Source organism: Epinephelus fuscoguttatus, linkage group LG7 (assembly GCF_011397635.1).
Source record: "Epinephelus fuscoguttatus linkage group LG7, E.fuscoguttatus.final_Chr_v1".
Classification (NCBI taxonomy): Eukaryota; Metazoa; Chordata; class Actinopteri; order Perciformes; family Serranidae; genus Epinephelus; species Epinephelus fuscoguttatus.
The window spans coordinates 40,232,572-40,247,357 of record NC_064758.1 but is presented as its reverse complement, the minus strand read 5'-3'; the positions used below and the strand labels follow the sequence as shown (position 1 = coordinate 40,247,357).

General features: G+C 40.7%; 2 protein-coding genes across 2 annotated transcripts in view; one reads left to right on the top strand and one right to left on the bottom strand.

The window, feature by feature from the left end:
• Positions 1-6,615, bottom strand: part of ada (adenosine deaminase) — a 32,260-nt gene extending 25,645 nt beyond the window's left edge. The window contains exons 1-2 of the mRNA XM_049581420.1: positions 6,389-6,615; positions 231-292 (exon numbers count right to left, since the gene is read on the bottom strand). Coding sequence (XP_049437377.1) covers positions 231-292; positions 6,389-6,523 — 197 coding nt within the window. The 5' untranslated portion in view covers positions 6,524-6,615. The remainder of the gene's footprint in view (positions 1-230; positions 293-6,388) is intronic.
• Positions 1-14,786, top strand: part of gdap1l1 (ganglioside induced differentiation associated protein 1-like 1) — a 263,078-nt gene that overhangs the window by 207,648 nt on the left and 40,644 nt on the right. The window lies entirely within an intron of this gene.

Here is a 14,786-nt window from a genome sequence, read left to right as displayed (position 1 = left end):
CAAACCTGTGATCTTTGTAACATGTTTCTAAAATACCTGAGACATTCTGTATCGAGCATTTACCACTATACAACCATTTCTTGTAACTTAGCAGACGACTGACGAACCTAATCAGGAGATTTATCAGTTGTGCTCTATTTTACTTAATCAGTTCATAATTATCACAAATAAAGTTAATCAACAAAACTGTAAAGTAGCATTGAAGTTTGCTGATCTCTTAACTAACTTACTTGGCAACGTCGAAAATAGTCTGCACCCTGATGGCTCCATCGAGATGCACATGCAGCTCAACCTGTGGAGGAGAAAGTCAAACAATGATTAATTAAATCAACTATCGATTAAAACAAAATATTTTCAGATGGATATAGCCACATATCTGAGCCTCACTGCACACTGGAGTTTAGAAGCAAAAAGCTGAAGAAACCCAGTAGTGTTGGAAATGAGAGCAGCCAGAGAGAGCAGTGTTGGCGGTGGTGTTGCAGTTCAATGCCTTGGCTACGGCCCATCATGAATGCAGCACGCATGACTGGCCAACGAATGGTGGAAAGGCCAGAGGAGGGTCATAGAAGATTAAGTGTCCTAGCTCCCTTTCCAGCGCTGAGAGCAGTGATTTATTCAGGCAGATGACACCGATAAATCTACGCTCCTCCTTCAACAACTGAGGCCCAAACTTTGCTCATCAGTCAGGGTGAGCTTTAACTAAAAGATTTTCGACAGCAGACATTTAATTTCTATTTCTGGTCGGGAGCCATGAGGAAGAAGAAAATTGGCACGGTTATGGATATTTGGCCTGCAACCGCAAAGTTTCCTCCTCTGTAGCCTCAGTTTATTCTAGATTCTAAACTTATGTTGCCACCTTTATGATAATGAAATCTGATTTTCTTTATTAACTTCTGACTGTGAGTGCTGGGATCCTACATGAACACACAGTTTTCTACCAAACTGTTGCGAAGAATCAATACTCTAAATACTTCAGATTTAAGGCTCAGGGGGTTTTAATTTGTCACTGATTCTAAAAACACATTCAAACATCAGTTGAAATGTCAACACCCTGTTGGATCTAGAAAGTTTAAGAAAGCAACCAAAGAGCCTTTCCACGACCTCAGCTGAGCTGCCTCCAGATGTTCTCATGGAAAACCTTCACATTTCAGAAGAGGAAAGATTCAGGGCAAAACATGTTGAGGATATCAAAAATCAAACATGGTAAAGGTCCAAACACTGGGAGGGAATTTATGGAGAAAATTGCTCCATGCCAGAATTTACAACATCACAATCTCCTCAAAGGAGCCATCAGGGTGGAGAGCGATTTTACTGTATGCATTAAAATAAATGAGGGGATCCCCTTATTGGCCATGACGCAGCTCTGAACTGTTTTGATATTTATATCCTGAAGCCCGAGCAGAGCTTAATGTTTCAAACTTTAGCTCAGTGACTGTTTCAACATGATTTTATGTTGTCTAATGTCCTCACGAGTCACTACAGGAGGTGTGCCAGATTGTCAGTTGACATAACTTCTGGAACGTCTTGACTCAAGTTCCTTTTCAGACACAAATTTTACTGACAGTGTACTTTGTGAAATGATAACGTGATGAAAAACAATATTTCTCCACAGTGTGTGTTCAAAAAGCAGGGAAAAAAGAAGAAGTAAATCTGCCAACAGCTTCCAGTAAACCAAATATTTCTGGTGTATTACAGCCAAAGCTGACACGGTAAGCCAACTAATTGTTTCATAAATTGTTGAAGGATTAGTCGGCAACTATCTTGATAAGTGATTAATTGTTTAGGTTATTTAAGAAAAGAAAACTCCAACAATGTCTACTTTAGGATCAACTAATGAGAAGATTTACTCCATTTCTCCTGTTTTTGTGAATAAAACTATATTGTAAATTGGATTTCTTCTGGTTTTGGGTGAACAAAAAACATTTGAAGACCAGTTGTGCCCCCATTTTTTAAGCTAGAGTGAGGGTAGTGGTATCTCATGAAACTAGACAACCTAAGGCATCTATCGGCATCAAACATGCAGGCATAGATTGTGATGAAGGGGCCTAAAGAAAGCTCCTAGGTCTGGCCAAATATTTTTGGTGAGGGAACAACTGGCATGGCCATTTTCATTTGGGTAACTTTAACTCTCACCTTAAGATATCTGAATGAAAATGGGCTCTAAGGGTACCCACAAGTCTCCCTGAAACATGAGGTTTGTTTCTGCTAAAAATGTTGTTCCTTATAATCAAGATACTCCTTCAAATTCAAGTCGTATATTTCTCTATTTGAAGAACAATTAATCACCTAACATGTAGATACACAACAAATTAATACAGGACTATTGTGGAACTCAAAATGTTGTCTGTTCTGGTATTAGTCTACGCACATTAGATAATTAGTAATATTAACTATTAAATACGAAACCAAAGCATATCCGAGTGCGATCCCTTAACCCTCCATATTGACAATGTACTTTAACAGCATAAGTGAAGCCCTGAAATTCAGTCATGGCTTCTGGTTTTGGTTTGCCACCTCAAAAATTTTACATGGGCTACGAAAAATGTCTGTTGAAGACATCTCTTTGGATTTGGAGAGATCATCTGAAACTTGAGGGTCATTTTCCACTATTCTCTGATGATGTGTGAGCCAAATGATTCATTGATTAATGAACAAATTACCACACAATAACCTGTTAATAGATAGTAAACACAACCCCTAACTGTGACCAGCTGCTTTTATAACCTGCTTCCTTATCACCTTATTACTTTTATACAAAGTAAAAGCATGTAGACGTTGTGCAGCTGAGCCCATCTGTGTGACACAGGACAAAAAACAAGAGTAGAAAACGATCTTGAGATCAGACGTTTACAACATAATGTTAAGCAGTCTGGGCGTCTCTGTTGTTTACATTTATTTCTTCCCTTAAAGGCACAGCCTGTCAGTGACCCTTCAGACGCTTTACAGCTGGTTAACCAATCTGCAACTTCAGGAAGTCCCGAGGCAATCTCTATCAGAACATTCAGCACTTCCTGTAACACACTGTGGTAAGACATATGTCAGCTGAGTTTATACTCGTTTGAATGTGAGGCCACAAAGCATAGAAAGTTTATATCTAGAGAGGCGCTGAGTTCCAGTTGTGACTAAATCAACACTACGTTTTTAAGCTCCTGTCAAATTTAACTTCTTGCTGATGCCTGTATTTTCCAATAATAATGTTCATCAACACTTGGACTGTGACAATTTGCTGACATTTTATATGCCAAATGATGAATTGACTGATGATGGAAATCCTCCCCTCCATTGACACTTTCAAGACAAATCTTAAAATGTTGATGTTTTCAATGGCCTTTGGTTGTTTGTAGTGGTTTTAATACTTTAGTATTTCATAATATTTTTATGTATGTAATTGTTCTTACTGCTGTTATTCTGTTTTAAATTTGTGTGTCATTCTTTTAATTTCGTGCAGCACTTTGGTCAACTGAGGTTGTATTTAAATGTGCTATGTAAATAAACTTGATTTGATTTGATTTTGATTTGAAAATAGTCGTTCCATTAACTAGCAATGAATATAACCACTAGTGGTACTCATTTCTTTGTCTTAAGTTGAAGTAAACTTAAATGTCTGTGTTTGGGACTACTGTTAGGGTAAAAAGACGACATTTAACATTTAGAAATATTTGTACAGACACTTTATAGACCAAATGATTTATCAAGACAAATAACGTTACCAGTAGCTGAGGCCCTGCTTCTGTCAAATTTAGCTGTACCAGAGTGTAACTCAAACCAAAACGGAGTAGTCTGATTAGTCAATCAACAAAAGAATCATCTGCAAATATTTTGATAATCAATTAATGGTTTTTCAGCAAAAACGCCAAATATTCGCTCGCTCCTTTTTTCTGTTACTCACATTATTATACACTGAATATTCTTTGGGTTTTGGACTGTTGGTTGGACGGAAAACATTTGACATAAAAAGATGTCAAATGTGAGTTTTATGAGGAAGAACAACCACAGCTCCACCCAGCTTGGTCTTGGCAAGGTGCTGAGTCATCAGTAAGTCTAAGCTGGTTTGCAGTTTCACTCTGAGGCGTAAGGTAGTTACGCTGCTAGGACGGTACCCTAAGGCACGCCACTTACTTGTTATTCACCTTACCAAGCTACCATCAAAGCTTAGTGTAACATGATCAAGTAGTGACTTGACATTGGATGACACCAACATACATATTACCCAGAAATCATCGCATATATTTGACAAAAATACCAATAGAAATAAGGTGTCATTCATTTAATTTTATAGTTTTTTTTAATTGTTTATTCACAGTTATGATGGAGATCATGTTGTTCCAAGGTTGAATAATTTCCTAGAGTTGGTTTGTGTTCTCACGGCAGCATTTACAAGCGGACCAGATCAAATGCCTTGTGTGAGAAAGCTGCTCTTGATTGGTCAGAATTTCCATGCAGGAAAAATCCAGGAAGTAAAGCAAACATTGAAGAAGAGTACACTTGCAAGATAAATGTGACACTTTCTAATGTCACAATGGAGGGACAACTATGCAGGTTGATTTTAGCGCTGCTCATCGTGGACTATATTGCTGTCATTGTTCATTTTAGTCAAAGCATACAGTTTGAAAACGAGGCGCGGCTCCAACTAGAAAACAATGTTTTGATGCATTGGATGTGCTGAATGTGCATATTAAGGCAGTACAGGAGGAGGTGCACATTAATAATCCTCCAGGACTGTAACATGCTCATGTTTAACCCAAACAATGTGTCATGTGACTGCAGTTGCTTCACATTCAGGTCAGAACACCTTCTCACCACAAACCAACCGCACCAGAGTTCGTTTGTAACCGGACTGAGACCACCTCTTCAAGAAGGTCTCGGTCTGGTTGTTTTGGTGCACACCTGAGTGTGATTGCTGTGTTCACACCTGCCCAAACGGACTGCACTCAGGGGGCAAACAAATTTGAGTTCGACTGAACCGAACCAAACAGGGCAGGTGTGAAAGCACCCTTAAAATTTCACATGAACCTCTATGGGCCCCAGTGCAACTGCCCTGCCTGCAATATTACGCCCTTGGCTTCACTTTAAAGCGAAACACTGTCCAAATGTAAGTGTGCGGAAATCGTTTCTACCAAATGTGAGTTTTATTCAGTCCTGATGGCTGTTTTTAACCATTTTCTGTCAAGGAATCAATTAACTGAGAAAATAATCAAGACGATGACTGGCAATGAAAATGATTGTTTACCAACTCCATTTATTACAAGCTTGCACATCTTAATAGCCCTGTAGCTCCTACACTGTGACAGCTGTCAGCACATGAAGCATGGATGGTGAACTGATGGTCACTGCAACAACGACCCCCTTAATGGTATCATTTCCACAACAGCAAATTAATATTTAATGACATTATCTCTGCAAGAAGCCACCCCTCCCCTATGGTCTCTCCTTTTAAAATTTATGATCACACCAACACACACACACACACACACACACACACACACACACACACACACACACACACACACTGTAGAGCCCACAGTACTGCATGTGTAATTTCCTGTCTTCTTATCAGCTGCCAGCTCCTGGACAGAGCAGGTGTGTGCACCGTCAGCCCCAAGACTCCAAAGGGCACCAGTGAGAATATAGTGAGTAGGCTATACAGTGCGTATACATTTCACAGCTGCCTGCCTCATCATGTCAAACTGAAAAACAGCCTAAATGTGCTGTTTACCTCAAGGCATTGTTGTGTAATGCAGGTGTCACCCTGCTAGCAACACAATAAAGAACTACCATGAAAAAATAGACAAAATTGAGTGTTTACTGTGTTTCTGTTGCTGTGAGGAGAAGCTGGCATGAATTATAATATACTATACATTAATGCAGAATTACACAAGCTGATCAAAAGCTGCATACAAGTTCAGAATGAGCCCAGTTTCTTTGCTCCATAGTAGTGTAAATTCTATTAATAAAACAATCCAAAAGTGTGTGGGTTTGCTGAGTAAAAACAGAAACACGTCTGTTAAAATAAATACTCATGTTTTCATTCATCACAGTGGTGCCTGTCTCGTGTTAAACTGAAACAAATGTCCTTCCGTGCTTTACAACCATCAAACACACACACACACACACACACACACACACACACACACACACACACACACACACACACACACACACACACACACCTTCAGCGTTTAACACTGTTTTCAATCTAACATTTAATCTTTGTCTTTACATTTCTAACCATTCTTCATCTTCTTTCTGGGACTGAGGCAGTGTTAACGCATTCGCAACGTGTGTAAACCAGGAATGAAAACCCAGTGGCGCCTGTCAATAATTCACCTCCTTTCCATTTAAATTATTAATACCTACACTTGCAGAGTACCACCGGCTGACAACGTACCTTTGGCTTGTTGAATACCACTTGCTCGGAGGGGATCTCGGCCATCGTAGAGAGCCTGCGGCTGAGTCTGCTGGTGCAGAGAAAGCTAAGGACTGGGGAGCCCAAGCCTATTGCGCGCCTGCCTATTATATGCATTACTCCCCCGGACACGCCTTCGTTCACAAAGCGGCAAAAAGCAGCCTCAGAGAGCCGTGAGGCGACTGTACAAGTACAGCAGGCTGGGGGTCTGTGAGGAGCACGGATCTGTGGGTAGCATTAACACACAGACACTTCCAGTTGGTAGAAGGATTAACGGGCCCTGTATGGCTACAGCTTTGCGCCCATGTGATGAGCTTTACCGCCGGGCTAATTAATTATGTCAAACCCGGTGACACCAAACCACATATAGTATTTATGTAAAGTATTCTGCATGCTGGCTGCAGAAAACATGTCATTATTAAATCATTATGTTTAATGAGTCAAAATAGACCGCTATTAACAGCAAGGAGATTTCAAAGAGGTGCATTCACAAGGTCATGTAATTTAACTGAGTACATTTACTGGAGTACTCAGCTTATGTACAATTTTAAGGTACTTTACTTAAGTATTTGCATTTTGTGCTTCTTTATATTTCCACTCCACTATGTTTTGGAGGCAATATACTTTTAACTTTATCACATTTTTGACATCTCTTGTTACTTTTCAGATTTAGATGATTCATACAAAATATAAATCAACTAAGATGGGATGTAATATTGTAGGTTCAGTAGCTGACAAATCATCTACAATTTAGTCTTTGTCATAAATAAACCAACATAAAATACTGTTTTATACCATTATATTACTGTTTGTAATTGTTAACCAGGCATTAACTGTTAATTTACCTTTAAGGGATGAATATTGAACAGTATTTTCAATTTTCAATTCAATTTTATTTATAAAGCCCAATATCACAAATCACAATTTGCCTCACAGGGCTTTACAGCATACAACATCCCTCTGTCCTTAGGACCCTCACAGCGGATAAGGAAAAACTCCCCCAAAAAAACCCCTTTAACGGGGAAAAAAACGGCAGAAACCTCAGGAAGAGCAACTGAGGAGGGATCCCTCTTCCAGGACGGACAGACGTGCAATAGATGTCGTACAGAACAGATCAACATGATAAATTAACAGTAATCCGTATGACACAATGAGACAGAGAGAGAGAGAGAGAGAGAGAGAGAGAGAGAGATGCAGGACAGACGATAATGACAGTAGCTTACAACAACATTAATGAAAGTAATAATATTATAATTAATAATAATATATTAATATCTGGCAGTATACAAGTGTGACAATAATCATATGTGTATAATAACAGTAGAAGTATGACTAATGATGGCAGCAGCAGCAGGAGGCATCTGGCAGGACCACGGCAGCAGCACAACCACACACGTCACGCTGTCCAGGCACCGCTGTGATATGAGTTAACCTGAGAGACAGTGGAGCACAAAGGCTCCGGAGAAGAAGCCGAGTTAGTGACATCCAGAATGGCTGAGTTAGCAAGATGCAGTAATAGGACACGAGAGAGAGAGAGAGAGAGAGAGAGAGAGAGAGAGAGAGAGAGAGAGAAGGAGAGAAGGTGCCCGGTGTATTATAGGGGGGTCCTCCGGCAGACTAGGCCTAAGTCAGCCTAACTAGGGGCTGGTACAGGGCAAGCCTGAGCCAGCCCTAACTATAAGCTTTATCAAAGAGGAAAGTCTTAAGTCTAGTCTTAAATGTGGAGACGGTGTCTGCCTCCCGGACCATAACAGGAAGATGATTCCACAGGAGAGGAGCCTGATAGCTGAAGGCTCTGGCTCCTGATCTGCTTTTGGAGACTTTAGGGACCACGAGTAACCCTGCGTTCTCAGAGCGCAGTGTTCTGGTGGGATAATATGGCACTATGAGCTCTCTAAGATATGATGGAGCTTGACCATTTAGAGCTTTATAAGTTAACAGTAGGATTTTAAATTCAGTTCTGGATTTTACAGGGAGCCAGTGCAGAGAAGCTAAAACAGGAGAAATATGATCTCGTTTCTTAGTTCCTGTTAGTACACGTGCTGCTGCATTCTGAATTAGCTGGAGAGTTTTTAAGGACTTACTAGAGCTACCTGATAACAGAGAGTTACAGTAATCCAGCCTAGAGGTAACAAAAGCGTGGACCAATTTTTCTGCATCTTTTCGGGTCAGGATAGGCCTAATTTTCGCAATATTACGCAGATGAAAAAATGCAGTCCGTGAGGTTTGTTTTAAATGAGAATTAAAAGACAAATCTTGATCAAATATTACTCCGAGGTTTCTTACGGTAGTGCTAGAGGCCAGAGCAATGCCATCTAGAGAAACTATGTCATCAGATAAAGAGTCTCTGAGTTGTTTGGGGCCAAGAACAATAACTTCAGTTTTGTCTGAATTTAACATCAGGAAATTGGTGCTCATCCAGGTTTTTATGTCTTTAAGGCAATTATGAAGTTTAGTTAATTGATTACGTTCTTCTGGCTTCATAGATAAATACAACTGAGTATCATCCGCATAACAATGGAAATTTACAGAGTGATTTCTAATGATGTTACCTAAAGGAAGCATATATAGAGTAAACAGGATTGGTCCGAGTACAGAACCTTGCGGAACTCCAGAACAAACTTTAGTACGTAAGGATGACTCATTATGAACGTGAACAAACTGAAAACAATCAGATAAATAAGATTTAAACCAGCTTAGCGCAGAACCTTTTAGGCCAATTAAGTGATCCAGTCTCTGCAGTAGAATTTGATGGTCAATAGTGTCAAACGCCGCACTAAGATCTAATAAAACAAGTACAGAGATGAGTCCTTTGTCTGAAGCAATGAGAAGGTCATTTGTAATTTTAACTAGTGCTGTCTCAGTGCTATGATGCACTCTAAATCCTGACTGAAATTCCTCAAATAAATTATTATCGGGCGGCACGGTGGTGTGGTGGTTAGCACTCTCGCCTCACAGCAAGAGGGTTGCCGGTTCGATCCCGGGTGTGGGAGCCCTTCTGTGGGGAGTTTGCATGTTCTCCCCGTGTCAGCGTGGGTTCTCTCCGGGCACTCCGGCTTCCTCCCACAGTCCAAAGACATGCAGATTGGGGACTAGGTTAATTGGTGACTCTAAATTGTCCGTAGGTGTGAATGTGAATTCACAGGTGTGAATGGTTGTTTGTCTCTATGTGTCAGCCCTGCGATAGTCTGGCGACCTGTCCAGGGTATACCCTGCCTCTCGCCCGATGTAGCTGGGATAGGCTCCAGCCCCCCTGCGACCCTCAAGAGGATGAAGTGGTTAGAAGATGAATGAAATTATTATCATGAAGAAAATCACACAGCTGGTCTGCTACTACTTTCTCAAGGATCTTTGACATAAAGGGAAGATTTGATATTGGTCTATAGTTGGCTAACACCTCTGGATCCAGGGTGGGCTTTTTTAGTAGAGGTTTAATTACAGCTACCTTAAAAGACTGTGGTACATAGCCTGTTAATAAGGATATATTGATCATATCTAATATATGAGTGTTAACTAAAGGAAAGACCTCCTTAAGTAGCCTAGTTGGGATGGGGTCTAAGAGACACGTTGATGATTTAGATGAAGAAATCACTGCAGTCAATTCTTGAAGAGAAACTGGGGAGAAGCAATCTAAATATATATTAGGTTTTACAGCTGTGTTTGAGGTTAGATAGGTACTATCTGAGGACAGGAGGTCATGAATTTTGCCTCTAATAGTTAGAATTTTGTCATTAAAAAAGCTCATAAAATCATTACTGCTAAGGGCTAAAGGAACACAAGGCTCAATAGAGCTTTGACTCTCAGTCAGTCTGGCTACAGTGCTGAAAAGAAACCTGGGGTTGTTCTTGTTTTCTTCTATTAATGCTGAGTAATAGTTTGCTCTGGCATTGTGGAAGCCCCTCTTATACATTTTAAGACTGTCTGCCCAGATTAAACGAGATTCTTCCAGTTTGGTTAATCGCCAATTCCTTTCAAATTTTCGCGATATTTGTTTTAACTTACAGGTTTGAGAGTTATACCAAGGAGTGAACTTTCTTTGCTTTGTTAACTTCTTTTTAAGAGGAGCTACAGAGTCGAGTGTTATTCGCAGCGAGCCTACGGAGCTATCGACAAGATGATTAATTCGGGAGAGGTTAAAGTCGGCACGGGAAACGTCTGTTACTGAAGGACTTGGTATTGAATTTAACGACGGAGTAATCATTTCCTTAAATTTTGCGACAGCACTATCTGATAAACATCTAGTATAGTAACTGTTGTTGAGTGGAGTGTAATCGAGTAAAAAGAAATCAAAAGTAATCAAATAATGATCCAACAGCGAGGGATTCTGTGGAAAGACTGTTAGGTTATCAATTTCAAGTCATTGAAGGAAGTAATTGAGGTAGTAGTAGTAGTAGTAGGAAGTAGTGAACTCCGTCGACATGAATGTTAAAATCGCCTACAATAATAACTTTATCTGATTTAAGAACTAAACTGGATAAAAATTCTGAGAATTCAGAAACAAATTTAGAATACGGGCCAGGAGCACGGTACACTATAACAAATAAAAGTGGCTGCGAGGTTTTCCAGGTCGGATGTAAAAGACTAAGAACGAGGCTTTCAAATGAATTATAATCTAGTTTAGGTTTAGGGTTGATTAACAGACTAGAGTTAAAAATGGCTGCAATGCCCCCTCCTCGGCCACTGCCTCGAGGAATGTGGGTATTATTATGACTGGGAGGAGTGGATTCATTTAGACTAACATATTCATCTGGACATAGCCAGGTTTCGGTAAGACTGAGTAAATAATATGATTATCTGAAATTAATTCGTTTACTAACACTGCTTTAGATGATAGAGACCTGATATTTAACAGTCCGCATTTAATTCTCCTGTTTTGTCTTTCTGTCACAGAAGAGGTTTTACTTTTTATGAGGTTGTTATGCACAACTCCTCTTTATTTAATTTTAGATTTAAATAATTTAGGCGGTCGGGGGACAGACACCGTTTGTATAAAACTATGAAAACTATGGCTGGGTAATTGCATTAGAAGCTCAGAGAAGCGTATAGGACTGTGACTCTGAGTCCTGGTCTCAACTCTGGGTTGTCAGGGATTTGAATTACTAATAAAATTTGCCGGGTTCCTAGAAATGAGAGCAGCTCCATCCAAAGTGGGATGAATGCCATCTCTCCTAATAAGACCAGGTTTTCCCCAGAAAGTTTGCCAATTATTAAAGAAACCCACATTGTTTGCTGGACACCACCTGGACAGCCAGCGATTAAATGATGACATGCGGCTAAACATGTCATCAGTGGTCAGATTTGGGAGGGGTCCAGAGAAAACTACGGAGTCTGACATCGTTTTTGCATATTCACACACCGAAGCAATATTAATTTTAGTGAACTCCGATTGGCGTAACTGGGTGTCATTGTCGCGGACGTGAACAATCTTAGTGAATCTACGTTTAGCTTTAGCCAGCAGTTTTAAATTTGATTCAGTGTCGCCCGCTCTGGCCCCAGGGATACATTTGACTATGGCCGCTGGTGTTGCTAACTTCACGTTCCTCAGAATAGAGCTGCCAATAACCAGAGTTTTATCCTCAGCGGGTGTGTTGCTGAGTGGGGAAAAGCAGTTGGAAACGTGAACAGGCTGGTGGTGAGCCGTGGGCTTTGGCTTGGAGCTGTGCTTCTGGCGAACCATAACCCAACCTCCCAGCTGAACGGGTGTTACCGGAGGACCGCTAGTGGAGGCTATGCTATGTGGCTCCGTACCGGCTACAGGGGGCTGGCTAACTACTGCAGCTACAGAATGGTTTTCCATGGTGCGGAGCCGCGCTTCTAATTCACTAAGCCTCACCTCCAATGCAGCAAATAAGCTACACTTGTTACAATTAACACTGTCGCTAAAGGAGGCAGAGGCATAGCTAAACATTTGGCACACCGAGCAAGAAAGAGCAGAGGGAGAAGCCATCGCTAACTGTAAAGCTAGTGTAGCTACCAAGGCTAGTAACGTGCAAACAAAAGCTAAGAGATTAACAGGGAAGTTGTAAAAAGGAGGAGAGCTATAAGTGCTTAAACAGAACCAGTGTGGGTTAAGACTTGAAGTAGATGTTAAAGCAACTGAAGTGAGAAAGCAGAAAGCAGGCTAGTAGAATTCACTAGAGCAGTACACAGACGCTGTCACAGAAACACCGGAAATGACACAACTTGCTTACGGCAATACGTCAGCACGTTGGACACAAGACACAAGATTCAATTCAATTTTTATAAAAATTACAGTAAGATACAGTTGTTATTCACCATAAATTTACAGTAATTCGATACAAATACTGTTTTATACTGGTATATTACAGTTATTTACCGCTTTAACTGTTAATTTACATGCAAGGGATGATTAATCAACATGATTTACAGTTATTACAAAATATACTAAGATACTGCCATCGTAAACTTACAGCACACTGTAAAGAATGTCACAGTAAAATACTGCCAGCCTGCTGCCAGTATTTTACTGTTATTTTACAGTGAAACTCTTTCAGTGTGGGCTGCTCTAATGGCAAACCAAGGCTTGCCAACAATCCCAAGTAATGTGGCCTTCAGTCAGTGGTGTAAGGTAGTTACCACAGGCCCCAGTGCACGCCACAGTGATGGGCCCTAATGCATGCCAGCTAGTAGTTATAAGGCGCCCACACACACACCACTGGCAAAAAAAGCCAAAGGAATCTAATTTAGGAAGCCTTGCTACTTTTTCCACTTGTTTACTTCTCTCTTGTCCTTTCTTACAGTCATGCTTTTTGCTTGTGTGTGTGTAGATGTGCTCAGCTTGTCAGTCTGGACAACACATTCTCACTACAACCTCGTCACATGTCAACGTTTGGTCATGGACTTTCCACGTCCACATACGACGTGCAAGGTACCCTGGGAGTGTTGGTTGACGTTCTGGGACACCGTGTCAAGTTCTGCCTGTTACATGCATTGTCTTCTTTCAAAACACACTTCTCTTTTCACAGGAAATTTAACGTTTACGTACTCTCTTTCAAAATAAAAGCACTATGGTGGTACAACACTGCAAATTGATGTTTTTTTCCCTTCAACAACAAACACACATGGTTAGGTTTAGGAAAAAAGAACAAGGTTTGGCTTTAGCATCTTATGGGATGCGAACACCCTGGTCTCTATATACAGACTCTACATTCAGTGAACGTAGAGTCTGTAGGCAAACCCCGGAGATCTTGCCTCCGGAAGAAGAGCAGAAGAGCCCTGGTTTCCGGTTGTAGGCTGTTTGTAGTCCGCATGATATTGATCAATCACATTTGACTGCAGTTGTTGCCAGGTTAAACGCTCCGTGCGGTGAACTAATGAGGCGGAACATAATTGGCGTCACTGCAAACTCTGAATCCATCGCAATGGTTCGGCATATTTACTTATATATAAACAGAAGTCAGGAATGGAAATTCGCTTCCTCATACCGGAATGCCAAAAAAATCGGGGGTCTGCCCCCAGAGGCTGTATCGCCACCTGCAGGAAGTCAGACACCGAATACAGCCGATGGGTTCCGAGAATGCGAACACCCCACTCGGACTTTTGTTGTCTCAACTTTCGTCCTTGTCTTGCCACATTTCCCCCTGACGCTATAACAGGACTGGCTGCGTATCATGATGATGTTAAAGGACACCTTTTTTCGTTGGTTTCTGATGCCGCAAGTCACTGGCCAAGCATTGGGTTTTGACAACTTCGGAGTGAGACCAGGCTCATCTTGACATATCTTGTATCTAAACTAGCTACTGTATGGTATTGCTCTATCACATGATCAAATAGAAACTTAGATGTTACTGAGTATAATTTTGTTCTAGATTCACAAGAGAGATGGGTTTGCATTTTTTAAAGGGGAATATAGCCCATAGCAAATGGCACCATTTTTAATTTAATAGGAGTTCTTACTTGAACACAGGTGCAGTTCCAAGGTGTCAATATGAATCATTCGCAAGGGCCTCACCTCAGGGGCCCCAGTGCAACCACACTGCCTGCACTGTCTATATTTACACCCCTGTCTTCAGTCCTCTGAAGTGAACACAATATTAGGTTATGTGAGATAGCACAGAGTCTGGATTTTTCCCCCAGACATTTTCTGCAATTTCCTGACATTTTATAGATAAAATGAGGAACTGATAAAACTTAAAAACAATCATTAGTTGCAGCCCTACAAAATCATCATCTCTTTTTATTGTACATTTCTTTGTCTGTGACCGACTTTTTCTCATGTAACAGGGATACTGATTCATTCACACGCAGCCTATATGACATATATAACATAAAACATTATTTTATCTGGTGTAATAACAATGTCTTGTCCACATCTTTTGTCACCACAATCAAATGTGCAAACCCAGTTTGTGTCATAACG